General features: G+C 30.9%; 2 protein-coding genes across 3 annotated transcripts; both read left to right on the top strand.

Moving 5' to 3' along the window:
• Positions 1–5,694: 5,694 nt before the first annotated feature.
• On the top strand, positions 5,695–7,576 carry LOC139867648 (putative F-box/FBD/LRR-repeat protein At4g13965). 2 transcript variants are annotated; one of them, XM_071856012.1, is made up of 3 exons: positions 5,695–5,925; positions 6,279–6,335; positions 6,646–7,576. In XM_071856012.1, exons 2-3 carry the CDS (start codon positions 6,294–6,296, stop codon positions 7,111–7,113), a joined length of 510 nt encoding a protein of 169 aa, XP_071712113.1. In that variant the 5' UTR covers positions 5,695–5,925; positions 6,279–6,293; the 3' UTR covers positions 7,114–7,576. The 2 variants fall into 2 exon arrangements, with proteins under 2 accessions (XP_071712113.1, XP_071712112.1); XM_071856011.1 differs by lacking the exon at positions 5,695–5,925 and adding an exon at positions 5,943–5,965.
• LOC139869177 (uncharacterized) lies at positions 7,475–8,308 on the top strand. Its single transcript, XM_071857498.1, has 3 exons — positions 7,475–7,585; positions 7,679–7,822; positions 7,924–8,308. Exons 1-3 carry the CDS (start codon positions 7,475–7,477, stop codon positions 8,191–8,193), a joined length of 525 nt encoding a protein of 174 aa, XP_071713599.1. The 3' UTR covers positions 8,194–8,308.
• Positions 8,309–17,162: the final 8,854 nt, after the last annotated feature.

The raw sequence follows: 17,162 nt of genomic DNA, 5'->3' as shown, positions 1-17,162 counted from the left end.
TATTATACTTTGCAAATGGTATGTAATTCTAATGCTATATAGTCTATGTTTATTGATATGATGTTAATTGTCATCTTTTAGATAGTTTATATTTTTTGTTAGGCGCCTTTTTTTTTCGCCTCGCTCCGGGCCCTCAAATTTTCGGGACCGGCCCTGATAAAGGTAATTGGCCCAACTCAATATTCACGGCCCAACAGCAACTAGATGAATGTCAAAAAAATAAAATAAATAAAACTTCTAAAACCATTTCGTCTCCTCCACTAATCCCATCTAGGATTCGTTTTTCCACATATAAACCCCACCATACTTATCATTCCTCTATTATTTGGCTATTACCTGTCTTTTTAAATTTTAAATTTCTAAAAGTCCACTACTACAAAAGTTGGAAAGTGGTTGAGGGTTCACTGCATACACATGTGCTCATAATCATACCATCACCTTTCCTTTATTATATTATTATTATTATGTATAGAATAAAAGAGAAAGTAGAACCTTCGTAGCAGCAGTAGTATTGTGGCTCTCATGTGGGTCTTTGTGGGTTGATAGCATCGGAAAAAAAATATAATGACAGCAGTAAATTCGAATAGCTCGACAGGAAATTTTGGGTGGGGTTTGTCAATTTTTGGTGAGTTTCGGCCATTATTTGGAATCTAATTCCACTTGCATCCACTAGTGAATGATTTAAATGTAAACGATTTTCACATTCTTCAAATAATAATCATCATTGACTCGTGAGGTAACAGAAAAATATATATGGCTGTAATATCACGATAATAGTAATCGAAAACAAAGGTGGTGGCGGATTGGATCACAAGCAGAAGCAGGCTATGTTTGTTTGTTGTTAGCGTTCGACAAAACAAAAACAACATGATGACAGCAGTTAATGGGCGATTGTGATAAGGTGGTGTTCATTCATCAAGAAGGAAAAGAAGGCTATTGGTGTATGAGTGTTTGCTTCACTATATGTAATACTTGCATATATATTTACATGTATATATGACTTTGATGATAGAAGATGAAGGTTGAGAGTGAAGGTCATGGTTGGTTCTAGCGTTTGATTGCAAACAGACATCGAAGAAGCAACAATAAAAGGGTTCGTAGAAGGTGATGGTTGTTTGGGGTTCTTGTCGACAGTAAACAAAATTGATAACAGGTGCAGTAAACTTTCTTGTTAATTAATTAATTCAAAGTAATTTAAATTAAATAACGTCAACAATTTTTGGAATACCTGATGAGTATAACTTAGTGATGGAAGAATCCAAGCTGATAACTTCTTGATGAGAAGACACATCGGAGGTTTCAGGATCTTCCGACGGTTTCAGCGGCGGAGGACGGTGGCAGGCAGAAATCTTGAGAGGTGGAAGTGGTAATTGAGCAACTAGAAGAATCACCATGATTATACGGAGCTCTTCGTGCTGATAACGTGTTGTAATTTAGTAGTTTATTACTACCTTTTGTCTAAGTTTATACAATACTTATATATTGAAGATTAGTAATGGAGAGAGGAATATATATTTTATATATACGTAAGAATGGTACAATCAGTGATTACATTCAATTACATATTTATACAACAATAATTCACTGTGCAGTTAGGTGGAATAGTAATATCTGTGAATATGAATTTGATCCACCAAATTTCACTTTAATAAAAGTGTCGGCCACCATATGACTTATAACATGTAGTTCATTTTATTAACTACAAACTTTTTACCTTTTAAGTTAAATTGATATGAAAAATTGAAAAGGTCCTTTTTTAGACATAAAAATATTGCTCTAGAAGTTGCACTGATTTTGTAGATTTTGATTTCATGGGCCATCGGCTTAAATAGAAGGCCCACATCTTTTGCTAAACTTCATGATACGGAGTATACATAAGGAGTGTTCTAAAAAGGTAGAGAAAAACCATTTTCTGACCTTTGCTGTTTTTAAGACAAATTCTCTCATCGGTCACTTCTTTGCACCTATCTTCTGTCGCCGACATCACCGATCGGTAAGCTTTTCTCTGCATTCACTATCTTTCTCTATTTTGAACCATTAATTTGTAGTGACCCGAACTTTTCCATGTTTATATATATTAAATGAAATTGATATTTACATGATTAAATGTTTCCAACATGTTAAGCAATCAAACTTGTTAAGACTTGATTAATTGAAATAGGTTTCATATAGACAATTGACCACCTAAGTTGACCGGTGATTCACGAACGTTAAAACTTGTAAAAACTATATGATGACATATATATGATTATATATATAGTTAACATGATATTATGATAAGTAAGTATCTCATTAGGTATTTTAACAATGAGTTATATACATAAAAATGAGACTATTGAATTTAAGAAACTCGAAAACGTTATATATAACGATTATCGTTATATCAACGTCTTACTAAGTACATATGAATCATATTAAGATATTGATACACTTGGTTAATTATGTTAAATGATAAGTAAATATATCATTAAGTGTATTAACAATGAACTACATATGTAAAAATAAGACTACTAACTTAATGATTTCGAAACGAGACATATATGTAGCGATTATCGTTGTAACGACATTTAACTGTATATATATATCATACTAAGATATATAATATATCATAATATCATGATAATGTAACAATTTATCATCTCTTTAGATATAATAAACATTGGGTTAACAACATTTAACATGATCGTTAACTTAAAGGTTTCAAATCAATATTTACATGTAACGACTAACGATGACTTAACGACTCAGTTGAAATGTATATACATGTAGTGTTTTAATATGTATTCATACACTTTTGAAAGACTTCAAGACACTTATCAAAATACTTCTACTTAACAAAAATGCTTACAATTACATCCTCGTTCAGTTTCATCAACAATTCTACTCGTATGTACCCGTATTCGTACTCGTACAATACACAGCTTTTAGACGTATGTACTATTGGTATATATACTCTAATTATTAGCTCTTATCAGACCATGTGAGTCACCTAACACATGTGGGAACCATCATTTGGCAACTAGCATGAAATATCTCATAAATTACAAAAATATGAGTAATCATTCATGACTTATTTACATGAAAACAAAATTACGCATCCTTTATATCTAATCCATATACCAACGACCAAAAACACCTACAAACACTTTCATTCTTAAATTTTCTTCATCTAAATGATCTCTCTAAAGTTCTATCTTCAAGTTCTAAGTGTTCTTCATAAATTCTATAAGTTCTAGTTTCATAAAATCAAGAATACTTCCAAGTTTGCTAGCTTACTTCCAATCTTGTAAAGTGATCATCCAACCTCAAGAAATCTTTTTTATTTATAGTAAGATATCTTTCTAATACAAGGTAATTCTCATATTCAAACTTTGGTTCAGTTTCTATAACTATAACAATCTTATTTCGAGTGATGATCTTACTTGAATTTATTTTCGTGTCATGATTCTGCTTCAAGAACTTTCAAGCCATCCAAGGATCCTTTGAAGCTAGATCCATTTGTATCTTTTCCAGTAGGTTTATCCACAAAACTTGAGGTAGTAATGATGTTCTTAACATCATTCGATTCATACATATAAAGCTATCTTATTCGAAGGTTTAAACTTGAAATCACTAGAACATAGTTTAGTTAATTCTAAACTTGTTCGCAAACAAAAGTTAATCCTTCTAACTTGACTTTTAAAATCAACTAAACACATGTTCTATATCTATATGATATGCTAACTTAATGATTTAAAACCGAAAAACACGAAAAACACCGTAAAACCGGATTTACGCCGTTGTAGTAACACCGCGGGCTGTTTTGGGTTAGTTAATTAAAAACTATGATAAATTTTGATTTAAAACTTGTTCTTCTGGGAAAATAATTTTTCTTATGAACATGAAACTATATCCAAAAATCATGGTTAAACTCAAAGTGGAAGTATGTTTTCCAAAATGGTCATCTAGACGTCGTTCTTTCGACTGAAATGATGACCTTTACCAAAACGACTTGTAACCTTTAATTCCGACTATAAACTTATACTTTTTCTGTATAGATTCATAAACTTAAGTTCAATATGAAACCATAGCAATTGGATTCACTCAAAACGGATTTAAAACGAAGAAGTTATGGGTAAAACAAGATTGGTTATTTTTGCTTGTTGTAGCTACGTGAAAATTGGTAATAAATCTATATTAATCATATCCTAGCTAACTTATATTGTATTATACATGTATTCTAGTATATTATGTAATCTTGGGATACCATAGACACGTATGCAAATGTTTTGACATATCATATCGACCCATCTATATATATTATTTGGAACAACCATAGACACTCTATACGCAGTAATGTTGGAGTTAGCTATACAGGGTTGAGGTTGATTCCAAAAATATATATAGTTTGAGTTGTGATCTAGCCTGAGACGGGTATACACTGGGTCGTGGATTGATTCAAGATAATATATATCGATTTATTTCTGTACATCTAATTATGGACAACTAGTTGTAGGTTACTAACGAGGACAGCTGACTTAATACACTCAAATCTTTAAAACATAATAAAAATGGTTGTAATTATATTTTGATCATACTTTAATATATATGTACATATTTGTATAGGTTCGTGAATCGATCCGTGGCCAAGTCTTATTTCCGAGGAAGGAAATATCTGTGAAAGTGAGTTATAGTCCCACTTTTAAAATCTAATACTTTTGGGATGAGAATACATGCATGTTTTATAAATGATTTACAAAATAGACACAAGTACGTGAAACTACATTCTATGGTTGAATTATCGAAATCGAATATGCCCCTTTTTATTAAGTCTGGTAATCTAAGAATTAGGGAACAGATACCCTAATTGACGCGAATCCTAAAGATAGATCTATTGGGCCTAACAAACCCCATCCAAAGTACCGGATGCTTTAGTACTTCGAAATTTATATCATATCCGAAGGGTGTCCCGGAATGATGGGGATATTCTTATATATGCATCTTGTTAATGTCGGTTACCAGGTGTTCACCATATGAATGATTTTTATCTCTATGTATGGGATGTGTATTGAAATATGAAATCTTGTGGTCTATTGTTACGATTTGATATATATAGGTTAAACCTATAACTCACCAACATTTTTGTTGACGTTTAAAGCATGTTTATTCTCAGGTGAATATTAAGAGCTTCCGCTGTTGCATACTAAAATAAGGACAAGATTTGGAGTCCATGTTTGTATGATATTGTGTAAAAACTGCATTCAAGAAACATATGTCGATGTAATATATTTCTATTGTAAACCATTATGTAATGGTCGTGTGTAAACAGTATATTTTAGATTATCATTATTTGATAATCTACGTAATGTTTTTAAAACCTTTATTGATAAAATAAAGGTTATGGTTGTTTTAAAAATGAATGCAGTCTTTGAAAAACGTCTCATATAGAGGTTAAAACCTCGCAACGAAATCAATTAATATGGAACGTTTATAATCAATATGAACGGGACATTTCATAATTTGTGTTCTAGAAATGGTTTATGATGATTGTAATTGTTTGATAGATAAAAGTTGCGATTGGGTGTTTATGTATATAAACTTGAATGGATTGAATTAGAACATTTTCTAACTAATCATTGATTCCGCCCTTTGGCCCTCTGCTGATTAGTTATTTTTACAATAGACCCCATGCATAGCTTTCTTACTGTCAATTTACTGTGTAATAGTATATTTAATTTATTTATATACAGTACATTTTATATGATTTTTGTTATTGGTTGAAATTGTTTGATAGATAAAAATCGGATCGGGGAGACGGGGCATGGGCTAGATAAGGAAGGCTTTTTCGATGAATTTAGGAATGGTGGACTGAATTCGGACGATATCTGAGTTGAGTCGACCTTTTCGTTTAAGGCTAAAGTGGATAGTGGCGTTAACAACAACTTCGTATGTAATTTTCGTTTCTTCGTATGTAATTTGCGTTTTGGTAGGTTCACTGCGAGGCTCGTTTTTAGTTTAGCTTTAGGACGAGGTCTTTGTAGGGTTGTGTTTTACCGTCTTCGAGCCTCATTCGCGGTTTATCTTTGTTTTCTTGTCTCTTTTCGAGACTAAGAATTGCTATAAAGTTATTTTTTTTTTTTTGCCAAAAAAAAAGATAAAAATCGGATTTTGGTTTAAATCCTTGAATTTTGTTTGTTGTTATCGGTTACACTGTTTCTTTAAAATATATTTGTGACTCCATTTAACCTTAATGTCACAAAATTGTTTCATGACTCCACCTCTTTGGCCTTATGATGCAGGTTAAATATTAAATTATGGACTCCTTACATTGCTCTTCTACTATCCCTCATATTCAGGTTTGATATTTAAAAATGTTAGTGTTAGTTCTGTTCTCTTTGCTATGACATTCTATCTTTAACTTTGGGGTGATGATCACCAACCAAAATTTTTCCAATTTATCCGTGTACCACTAAACACTCTTTATAATGTTGTACGGTATAAATTTCTAAAACAAGTTTAATGGTGTACGGATTATTCCACGTAACTTTGTGAACTAGGTCGGGTTATGTACAGGATGTAAACGACATGGGTATTATTGATATTGATTGCCAAGATTCATACTATTAATAATCATTGCTTAATTACTAATGATATTGATTTGTGAAGGTGGGAAGTCGTCAAAGGCCAAATTCGTATGATTTTATAAGCCAAATGCCGGACGATGTGCTCCTTAAGATATTGTCGTTGATGCCTATTAAGGATGCAGTGGTCACTAGTGGTGTTGCTAAAAAATGGAGATACTTTTGGCGTAATTTAAAGCAATTAAACTTTGATGGTAGTGAGACTTTTCATGATAAAATGGATTCGGCTGATGTAGTTAAATTAGAAAGCGAAAAGTTCATCAATCAGGTCAACTCAGTCATCCGAAGTTACAATCACCCGACTGTCGGTGACTTTCGGATCCGTTATGGTTTCAATGATAATCATGGACACGTTATTCTTAAATGGCTCGTATTTGCAATGAACATGAAAGTTGAATTCCTTGAATTAGATTTGACTGGTCTCTCTCGTTATATGTGTTCAAATATAGAAACTTTTGATTTCTCAACAAGATTGTATTCAAAGAAAATTTGACGTTATGGTGGACCTTATGATTTGTCATCGTATCCAAGTATGATTCCAAGATGTTATCTTGGCGTTGAGGTGGTGCTACATTATCTATAAAAACTTAGACTGAAGAAGGTGAACGTGACGAAAGAAATTTTTCAGAAGTTTTTAAAGAACTCTCCAAATCTTTGAGATGATATCGATCCATGACCCACTATACCTGGACCGTATTATCATCCGTGGACAACGTCATAACTTGAAACACTTTGAAATAGTGTATACTTCTACTTATAATGGTAAATCCATCTATTTATCTGATTTCGACCTTGTATCGTTCACCTTCAAAGGTTACAGTATAGATTTACGTCTTGATCATCTTCCGAAAGTGATGGAACTTGACCTTGATGTATGTCGGATGAATATTAGAAATGTGTTCGTCCAGATATCGTCCTGCGCTTTATCCCTGGTGTCTCTTTTCATAACCGCCAAAAAACCCGAGGTTAGTGGCTCATCAATTGAATGTTTTTATAATAATTATAATGAAAATGAATCACTGTGGAGATGTTTGTGAGACTTTGATTTGTTTTTGCAGGTATCGTTAATACTCGATTCTGTTCCCAAATTACCAAATTTGAAGAAATTAAGATTGGCAGTTGGTGGTAGTGGCTATGATTGTCTTCTATTTTTGGCTTCCATTATGAATGCATGCCCCAAATTGGAGACTTTTTCTATTAAGGTACTAACGCTTTAATCTAATTTTATTTAACCCTACTATATGATAACAGAATGAACAAATAAGTGGATCTTTTTTGCAAATATGTGGATCTTTTTTTGCAGCCATGTTGGACTCCACCAATCATAAGTAGTAAGAAAGCAAGGGATGCTACTAATCCCCATAAACACCTCAAGCTTGTTGAAATCGCTGAATATAAGGGTCGGAAATGTGACTATGAACTGGCTGTATACATCATACAAACTGCTGCTGTTGCACTCAAGAAAATTGTGATTGCAATTGAAAGGAATCCGAAGAAAGAGGAAGCTGCTCGATCTTCTGCTGAGCGCATAAAATCAATAAAGCCTCAAGGTGTGGAATTGGTCATAGTCTAATTCTCCTTTGAACTTCTTGATTGGTAAGCTTCTCTTCAAGTTATATAATGTTAGAAAGTTATGAATTATGTATGGAACTTGTTTGGATGTTTCTCTTCTATGGATGTTAAAAGGTTATAAGATTTGTATGAATATATTGTTCTCATGAAATAATAAGTATGTTAAAATACATGAAATTTCTATCCTTTTGTGATTGCATTAACTTTGTATATTAAATTAGTTTATTGTTTTAATGACTTTCCTCATTGCTTAGTTCAACATTCATTTGTCGAATCAAGCATTAGTGAATCTATCACTTATTTTAAAGAGACAATGGTGTCGAATATAATTGTGAATACTAAGAATATTTCACTATCCAAAGACGTCATCATTCTATATATGTTGTGGCAACTTAAGTGTATCCTTATTTACAAAACTTCGAACCGAATCCGTAAGTATTTTACTATACTTGAGAACATTACAAGAGCTTTAGGAAGATATGATGTATGTTCTGGTTGTCCCGTTTACTTGAAATGTTTCTAAGCTCTTGTGATGCTGTAATGTATATGTATAGTGATATTAGTAGTAAAACATTTGTTGTCGATGCGGTTCGAAGTTTTGTGAATGAAGTTACATATATGTTGTCACAACCTATATTGTCTTTTTGTGTTCTTATTGTGTAATGAAGTTACATTTGTTGTCTTTGTGTCATCTAGAGCTACATTTGTTGGGAGGGTTACAAGATGTTCTTTCTTTTGCTTTTGATCATGCTAATAAGATCTCTAGGAGTTTTGTTGATCATGGTGGTCTTATGATTGCAATACACTCCGTAGTAACTAGTCGTGAATTGAAATGGGGTGAGCATGGGGTTGTTTGGGGCGGGTATATATGAAAACCACACTCATAACCAACATTGAGGTTAATCAATAATTTATAACCGTTCGATTTGGTTAATAACGTTTGGTTAAATTGGTTAACCACTGGATATAAAATGGTTATTTGGTTAACCATACGAGAAAAAATAATCATGATTTTGTGCCTAAAACTGATATCTTTCAGATATCTCTTCTCGCTGAAGGTAAAACAAGAAGCTTCCTAAGATTATAGTCATGAGGAAATTGAGACGATGATGCTATCATTTCCAACACAACTATGTGTCTTCTGGAAACATACAATTGGCATCGTCTTATGAAAACAGTCATACACATCTTTTTGCTTTACACTACGCTAAAATAGATGATCTGAAAAATATGAACTCGAGTGGTGGCGAGGGATGTTCGGGTGCATAAAAGAGACACAAGACAAAGTTCACTAGTGAGGTCCGCTACTCACGAATTCACCATAATGGTATATCCTATGGTTTACACGCATAAAATCATCAAGTTTATACGGAAGAAACGCTTGGAACACATAAAAACAGTACTAAAAGCATTTTTTAACATTTAACCGTCCAACGTGTTCCATCAAGAACAATGAATAAGTTACATATCAGACCCCCAAACGTTTTGCGTAAATTAATAAAACTTGTGTAATATTTCGTAGTATTTCGTAGTAAAAATATAATTATTTCGTATACACCTCTACGCACATCAAGTATTTTTTATTTGATAGTGCTCCAAATGAACATATATTTAGGCACAATATCCTTCCAATATGTAAAGCTTTTAGTTGAAATTGTTCTATTTTTATGTAATATTCGTTTAAATAAATAAGTGCGAAGACAAAAGAAGAAAACGATGATTTGAAGACGCAAATGACCAAAAAGCTCAAATGTACAAGATATAATTCAAGTGGTTCAATTTATTGATGAGAAACGTCCAAAAATGATAAGAGTACGAGCCGCAAAACGCAAAGTACAAGATATTAAATTATACGAAAGGACGTTCGAAAAACCGGAACCGGGACCTGAGCCAACTATCAACGCGCGACGCAACGGAGCTAAAATTACAAGTCAACTATGCACAAGAATATAATATAATATTTAAATAATTATATAAATTATTTATATATTATATATTATATTAAATAACGTCGACAAACTAGCAAACAAAAAATATGTGAGCTAGATCTGACGGCCATGCGATCGCATGGGAAATAGGCATAAAACCCATGCGAGTGCATGAGCCCATGCGAGTGCATGAGCCCATGCGAGTGCATGAGATTTGCACTAAAATCTCATGCGATCGCATGAGTTACTGTAGCAGGCCACATTCTATAAATTCAGCATTTTTGGGACGAATTTAGGATATCTTTTTCTTTTCCTTCTCTGTAATAATATATATATATATATATATATATATATATATATATATATATATATATATATATATATATATATATATATATATATATATATATATATATATATATATATATATTATTTATTTATAATTTAAAGTTTAATTTAAGTTTAATAATAATTTGGTTATTGTAAGAAATGTTTTAAGGTTTTATAAGAAGGAACTCTGTCCGTTTAACGCTACGCGATTAATCACCACTGTAAGCTATGTTCTTCCTTTTTAAATTAATGTCTCGTAACTAAGTTATTATTATGCTTATTTGAGCCGAAGTAATCATGATGTTAGACTAAAAATTAAGATTGGGTTATTAGATTTTGTACCATAATTAAGGTTTGGAAAAAAGACCGACACTTGTGGACATTGGACTATGACTATTAATAGATAAGGGGTATTGTCTAATTGAGCGACAACTCATTGGAACCTATCGAACCTATCTTCAAATTAGTTAATCTAATAATTATTAAAATGATTATGTATGTCCTATTTAGTGACGTTTATACGACATCTTTTACGATCATTTAATTAATTATTCGGGTTGGGTAATTGATTATTCATTCTGATCAAGTGGGAAAATTAATATTCATATCTCATTAAAACAGGGGTGGATTACATACAAGGATAATTGGTGTAATTGTTAACAAAGTATTAAAACTTTGGATTATGCGCAGTCGATAACCTGGTGTAATCATTAAACAAAGTATTAAAACTTTGTTACAGTTCGAATCCCTAATTAGTTGGAATATTTGACTTCGGGAATAAGGTTAATTTAACGAGCATTTTATAATTATGACCGATGGACTATTATGGACAAAAACCAAATAGGTATCAAATAATCAAGGACAAAGGACAATTAACCCGGGTAACAATTAATCAAAACGTCAAACATCATGATTACGGAAGTTTAAATAAGCATAATACTTTTATTTCATATTTCATTGTACCTTTATTTACTGTCATTTTAATTACTTCAATTTACTTTATCGCAATTTAAATTCTGTCATTTATATTATCATCATTTATCTTTACGCTTAAAATATAAAATCGACAAACCGGTCATTAAACGGTAAAAACCCCCTTTTATAATAATATTACTATATATAATTATATATATTTTATATAAATATAGTTGTTAAAAATATAGCATTAAACTCAGCTAGCTCCCTGTGGAACGAACCGGACTTACTAAAAACTACACTACTCTACGATTAGGTACACTGCCTATAAGTGTTGTAGCAAGGTTTAGGTATATCACATCCGTAAATTAATAAAACTTGTGTAATATTTCGTAGTATTTCGTAGTAAAAATATAATTATTTCGTATACACCTCTACGCACATCAAGTATTTTTTATTTGATAGTGCTCCAAATGAACATATATTTAGGCACAATATCCTTCCAATATGTAAAGCTTTTAGTTGTAATTGTTCTATTTTTATGTAATATTCGTTTAAATAAATAAGTGCGAAGACAAAAGAAGAAAACGACGATTTGAAGACGCAAATGACCAAAAAGCTCAAATGTACAAGATATAATTCAAGTGGTTCAATTTATTGATGAGAAACGTCCAAAAATGATAAGAGTACGAGCCGCAAAACGCAAAGTACAAGATATTAAATTATACGAAAGGACGTTCGAAAAACCGGAACCGGGACCTGAGCCAACTATCAACGCGCGACGCAACGGAGCTAAAATTACAAGTCAACTATGCACAAGAATATAATATAATATTTAAATAATTATATAAATTATTTATATATTATATATTATATTAAATAACGTCGACAAACTAGCAAACAAAAAATATGTGAGCTGGATCTGACGGCCATGCGATCGCATGGGAAATAGGTATAAAACCCATGCGAGTGCATGAGGCCATGCGAGTGCATGAGATTTGCACTAAAATCCCATGCGATCGCATGAGTTACTGTAGCAGGCCACATTCTATAAATTCAGCATTTTTGGGACGAATTTAGGATATCCTTTTCTTTTCCTTCTCTGTAATAATATATATATATATATATATATATATATATATATATATATATATATATATATATATATATATATATATATATATATATATATATAATTTAAAGTTTAATTTAAGTTTAATAATAATTGGGTTATTGTAAGAAATGTTTTAAGCTTTTATAAGACGGAACTCTGTCCGTTTAACGCTACGCGATTAATCACCACTGTAAGCTATGTTCTTCCTTTTTAAATTAATGTCTCGTAACTAAGTTATTATGGTTTTTTGAGCCGAAGTAATCATGATGTTAGACTAAAAATTAAGAATGGGTTATTAGATTTTGTACCATAATTAAGGTTTGGAAAAAAGACCGACACTTGTGGACATTGGACTATGACTATTAATAGATAAGGGGTATTGTCTAATTGAGCGACAACTCATTGGAACCTGTCGAACCTATCTTCAAATTAGTTAATCTAATAATTATTAAAATGATTATTTATGTCCTATTTAGTGACGTTTATATGACATCTTTTACGATCATTTAATTAATTATTCGGGTTGGGTAATTGATTATTCATTCTGATCAAGTGGGTAAATTAATATTCATATCTCATTAAAACAGGGGTGGATTACATACAAGGATAATTGGTGTAATTGTTAACAAAGTATTAAAACCTTGGATTATGCGCAGTCGATAACCTGGTGTAATCATTAAACAAAGTATTAAAACCTTGTTACAGTTCGAATCCTAATTAGTTGGAATATTTGACTTCGGGAATAAGGTTAATTTGACGAGCATTTTATAATTACGACCGATGGACTATTATGGACAAAAACCAAATAGGTATCAAATAATCAAGGACAAAGGACAATTAACCCGGGTAACTATTAATCAAAACGTCAAACATCATGATTACGGAAGTTTAAATAAGCATAATACTTTTATTTCATATTTCATTGTACCTTTATTTACTATCATTTTAATTACTGCAATTTACTTTATCGCAATTTAAATTCTGTCATTTATATTATCGTCATTTATCATTATGCTTAAAATATAAAATCGACAAACCGGTCATTAAACGGTAAAAACCCCCTTTTATAATAATATTACTATATATAATTATATATATTTTATATAAATATAGTTGTTAAAAATATAGCATTAAACTCAGCTAGCTCCCTGTGGAACGAACCGGACTTACTAAAAACTACACTACTCTACGATTAGGTACACCGCCTATAAGTGTTGTAGCAAGGTTTAGGTATATCACATCCGTAAATTAATAAAACTTGTGTAATATTTCGTAGTATTTCGTAGTAAAAATATAATTATTTCGTATACACCTCTACGCACATCAAGTATTTTTTATTTGATAGTGCTCCAAATGAACATATATTTAGGCACAATATCCTTCCAATATGTAAAGCTTTTAGTTGTAATTGTTCTATTTTTATGTAATATTCGTTTAAATAAATAAGTGCGAAGACAAAAGAAGAAAACGACGATTTGAAGACGCAAATGACCAAAAAGCTCAAATGTACAAGATATAATTCAAGTGGTTCAATTTATTGATGAGAAACGTCCAAAAATGATAAGAGTACGAGCCGCAAAACGCAAAGTACAAGATATTAAATTATACGAAAGGACGTTCAAAAAACCGGAACCGGGACCTGAGCCAACTATCAACGCGCGACGCAACAGAGCTAAAATTACAAGTCAACTATGCACAAGAATATAATATAATATTTAAATAATTATATAAATTATTTATATATTATATATTATATTAAATAACTTCGACAAACTAGCAAACAAAAAATATGTGAGCTGGATCTGACGGCCATGCGATCGCATGGGAAATAGGTATAAAACCCATGTGAGTGCATGAGCCCATGCGAGTGCATGAGATTTGCACTAAAATCCCATGCGATCGCATGAGTTACTGTAGCAGGCCACATTCTATAAATTCAGCATTTTTGGGACGAATTTAGGATATCTTTTTCTTTTCCTTCTCTGTAATAATATATATATATATATATATATATATATATATATATATATATATATATATATATATATATATATACATATATATATATATTTATTTATAATTTAAAGTTTAATTTAAGTTTAATAATAATTTGGTTATTGTAAGAAATGTTTTAAGGTTTTATAAGACGGAACTCTGTCCGTTTAACGCTACGCGATTAATCACCACTGTAAGCTATGTTCTTCCTTTTTAAATTAATGTCTCGTAACTAAGTTATTATTATGCTTATTTGAGCCGAAGTAATCATGATGTTAGACTAAAAATTAAGATTGGGTTATTAGATTTTGTACCATAATTAAGGTTTGGAAAAAAGACCGACACTTGTGGACATTGGACTATGACTATTAATAGATAAGGGGTATTGTGTAATTGAGTGATAACTCATTGGAACCTATCGAACCTATCTTCAAATTAGTTAATCTAATAATTATTAAAATGATTATGTATGTCCTATTTAGTGACGTTTATACAACATCTTTTACGATCATTTAATTAATTATTCGGGTTGGGTAATTGATTATTCATTCTGATCAAGTGGGAAAATTAATATTCATATCTCATTAAAACAGGGGTGGATTACATACAAGGATAATTGGTGTAATTGTTAACAAAGTATTAAAACTTTGGATTATGCGCAGTCGATAACCTGGTGTAATCATTAAATAAAGTATTAAAACCTTGTTACAGTTCGAATCCTAATTAGTTGGAATATTTGACTTCGGGAATAAGGTTAATTTGACGAGAATTTTATAATTACGACCGATGGACTATTATGGACAAAAACCAAATAGGTATCAAATAATCAAGGACAAAGGACAATTAACCCGGGTAACTATTAATCAAAACGTCAAACATCATGATTACGGAAGTTTAAATAAGCATAATACTTTTATTTCATATTTCATTGTACCTTTATTTACTATCATTTTAATTACTGCAATTTACTTTATCGCAATTTAAATTCTGTCATTTATATTATCGTCATTTATCATTACGCTTAAAATATAAAATCGACAAACCGGTTATTAAACGGTAAAAACCCCCTTTTATAATAATATTACTATATATAATTATATATATTTTATATAAATATAGTTGTTAAAAATATAGTGTTAAACTCAGCTAGCTCCCTGTGGAACGAACCGGACTTACTAAAAACTACACTACTCTATGATTAGGTACACTGCATATAAGTGTTGTAGCAAGGTTTAGGTATATCACATCCGTAAATTAATAAAACTTGTGTAATATTTCATAGTATTCTGTAGTAAAAATATAACTATTTCGTATACACCTCTACGCACATCAAGTATTTTTGGCGCCGCTGCCGGGGAAACTTAACGCAAAAGCGAAACGCTATAAAAAAAATTATTAAGTTTTAATTTCTTTTTTTAAAAATACGTTTTAAATACAAAAATATAAAAAGAAAAACAAAATATATATATTTTTAATAGTTTGTTTAAAATTATAAAGTATTTTTATTTTTCTATTTTAGTTTTTAAATATAAGTTTTATTTATATAAATATTTTATTTAAATTAAAAACAGAAAAAAAAATATAAATATAAATAAGTATTCGGGCCTGGTACTGTAGCAGCCCAAGACCTGGCCTGGTATCCGAAGCCATGCAATCGCATGGCCCAGCCACATAAAACTCATGCGATCACATGAGGCTGTCTGACAGGTCTGATCCCAGCAATTATTACGCAGTAGGGTTTTATTATTAATTAACCCTAATTAAGTTTTAATTAATTAATTAGTTTTTAAATTTAGTTTTAATTTATATTTAGTAATATTAAGTTTTAATATTATTATTAATTATATAAATTAATACTTTTTAAAATAAATATTAAATAATATTTTTATAAAAATAAGTAATTTTATCACTTTTTATATCTTTTTATATTTCGTATCTTTTTAATCGTTTATTCGTAAATTGTATATTTATCATTCGTAATTAGTTTAAGCTATAGTTTTTGCCGTAGTTATTTCTATTTCTAGATTTTTAGGCCTTGCCGTAAAATCCCTCAATTGCTTTTTCTTTAGATTAAGATTTAGGCGCTTTAGAATTTTGCGACGCCGTTTATATATTTTAGTGCTAATTAAGTTATTGCCGTTTTGGATATAGAATTCCCTTTAAGCTTTAATACCATTAGACGTAAGTTTTAATTTTTAGTTTTTAGAATTCTAAGTTTCGACGCTTATTTTCTTATTTTTATTTTTCGACATTTATTTTTCGACGTTTTTCGACGCGCTCTTTTTCTTTCTTATTTCTCGACGCTGTAGTTTTTAGGACATAGAATTTTCTATTTCTTCTCTAAAATTTCAAAACGAACAATTATTTTAAGCGGTTAAATTGATAGACATCCAAAATTTTCTGGTTCGTAATAATAGTTGGATTTGTTAGTGGCGAGTTGTGGGCTTCCGATTTAAAGGGTCCTGGCTACCTGCTGCATCTATTGGCTATTCGAAACGTGGACAAAATCAGAAAAGTCTATTAATTTGATAACTTATATAATTTTTATCTTTTATAACTAATAGGATATTCTGTGAATGCACCGAGCAAAACGTTCACCACCTTTCATACGTTCACCAAATGTAACTCGATCAAGACATCTAGCTAATATTTTCGCTGTTGATTTTTCTTTGGAATTATCATCTAGTC

This window comes from Rutidosis leptorrhynchoides, chromosome 9 (assembly GCF_046630445.1).
Source record: "Rutidosis leptorrhynchoides isolate AG116_Rl617_1_P2 chromosome 9, CSIRO_AGI_Rlap_v1, whole genome shotgun sequence".
Taxonomy (NCBI): domain Eukaryota; kingdom Viridiplantae; phylum Streptophyta; class Magnoliopsida; order Asterales; family Asteraceae; genus Rutidosis; species Rutidosis leptorrhynchoides.
Note: the sequence above shows the minus strand (reverse complement) of the source record. Positions and strands in the feature narration are given on the sequence as shown.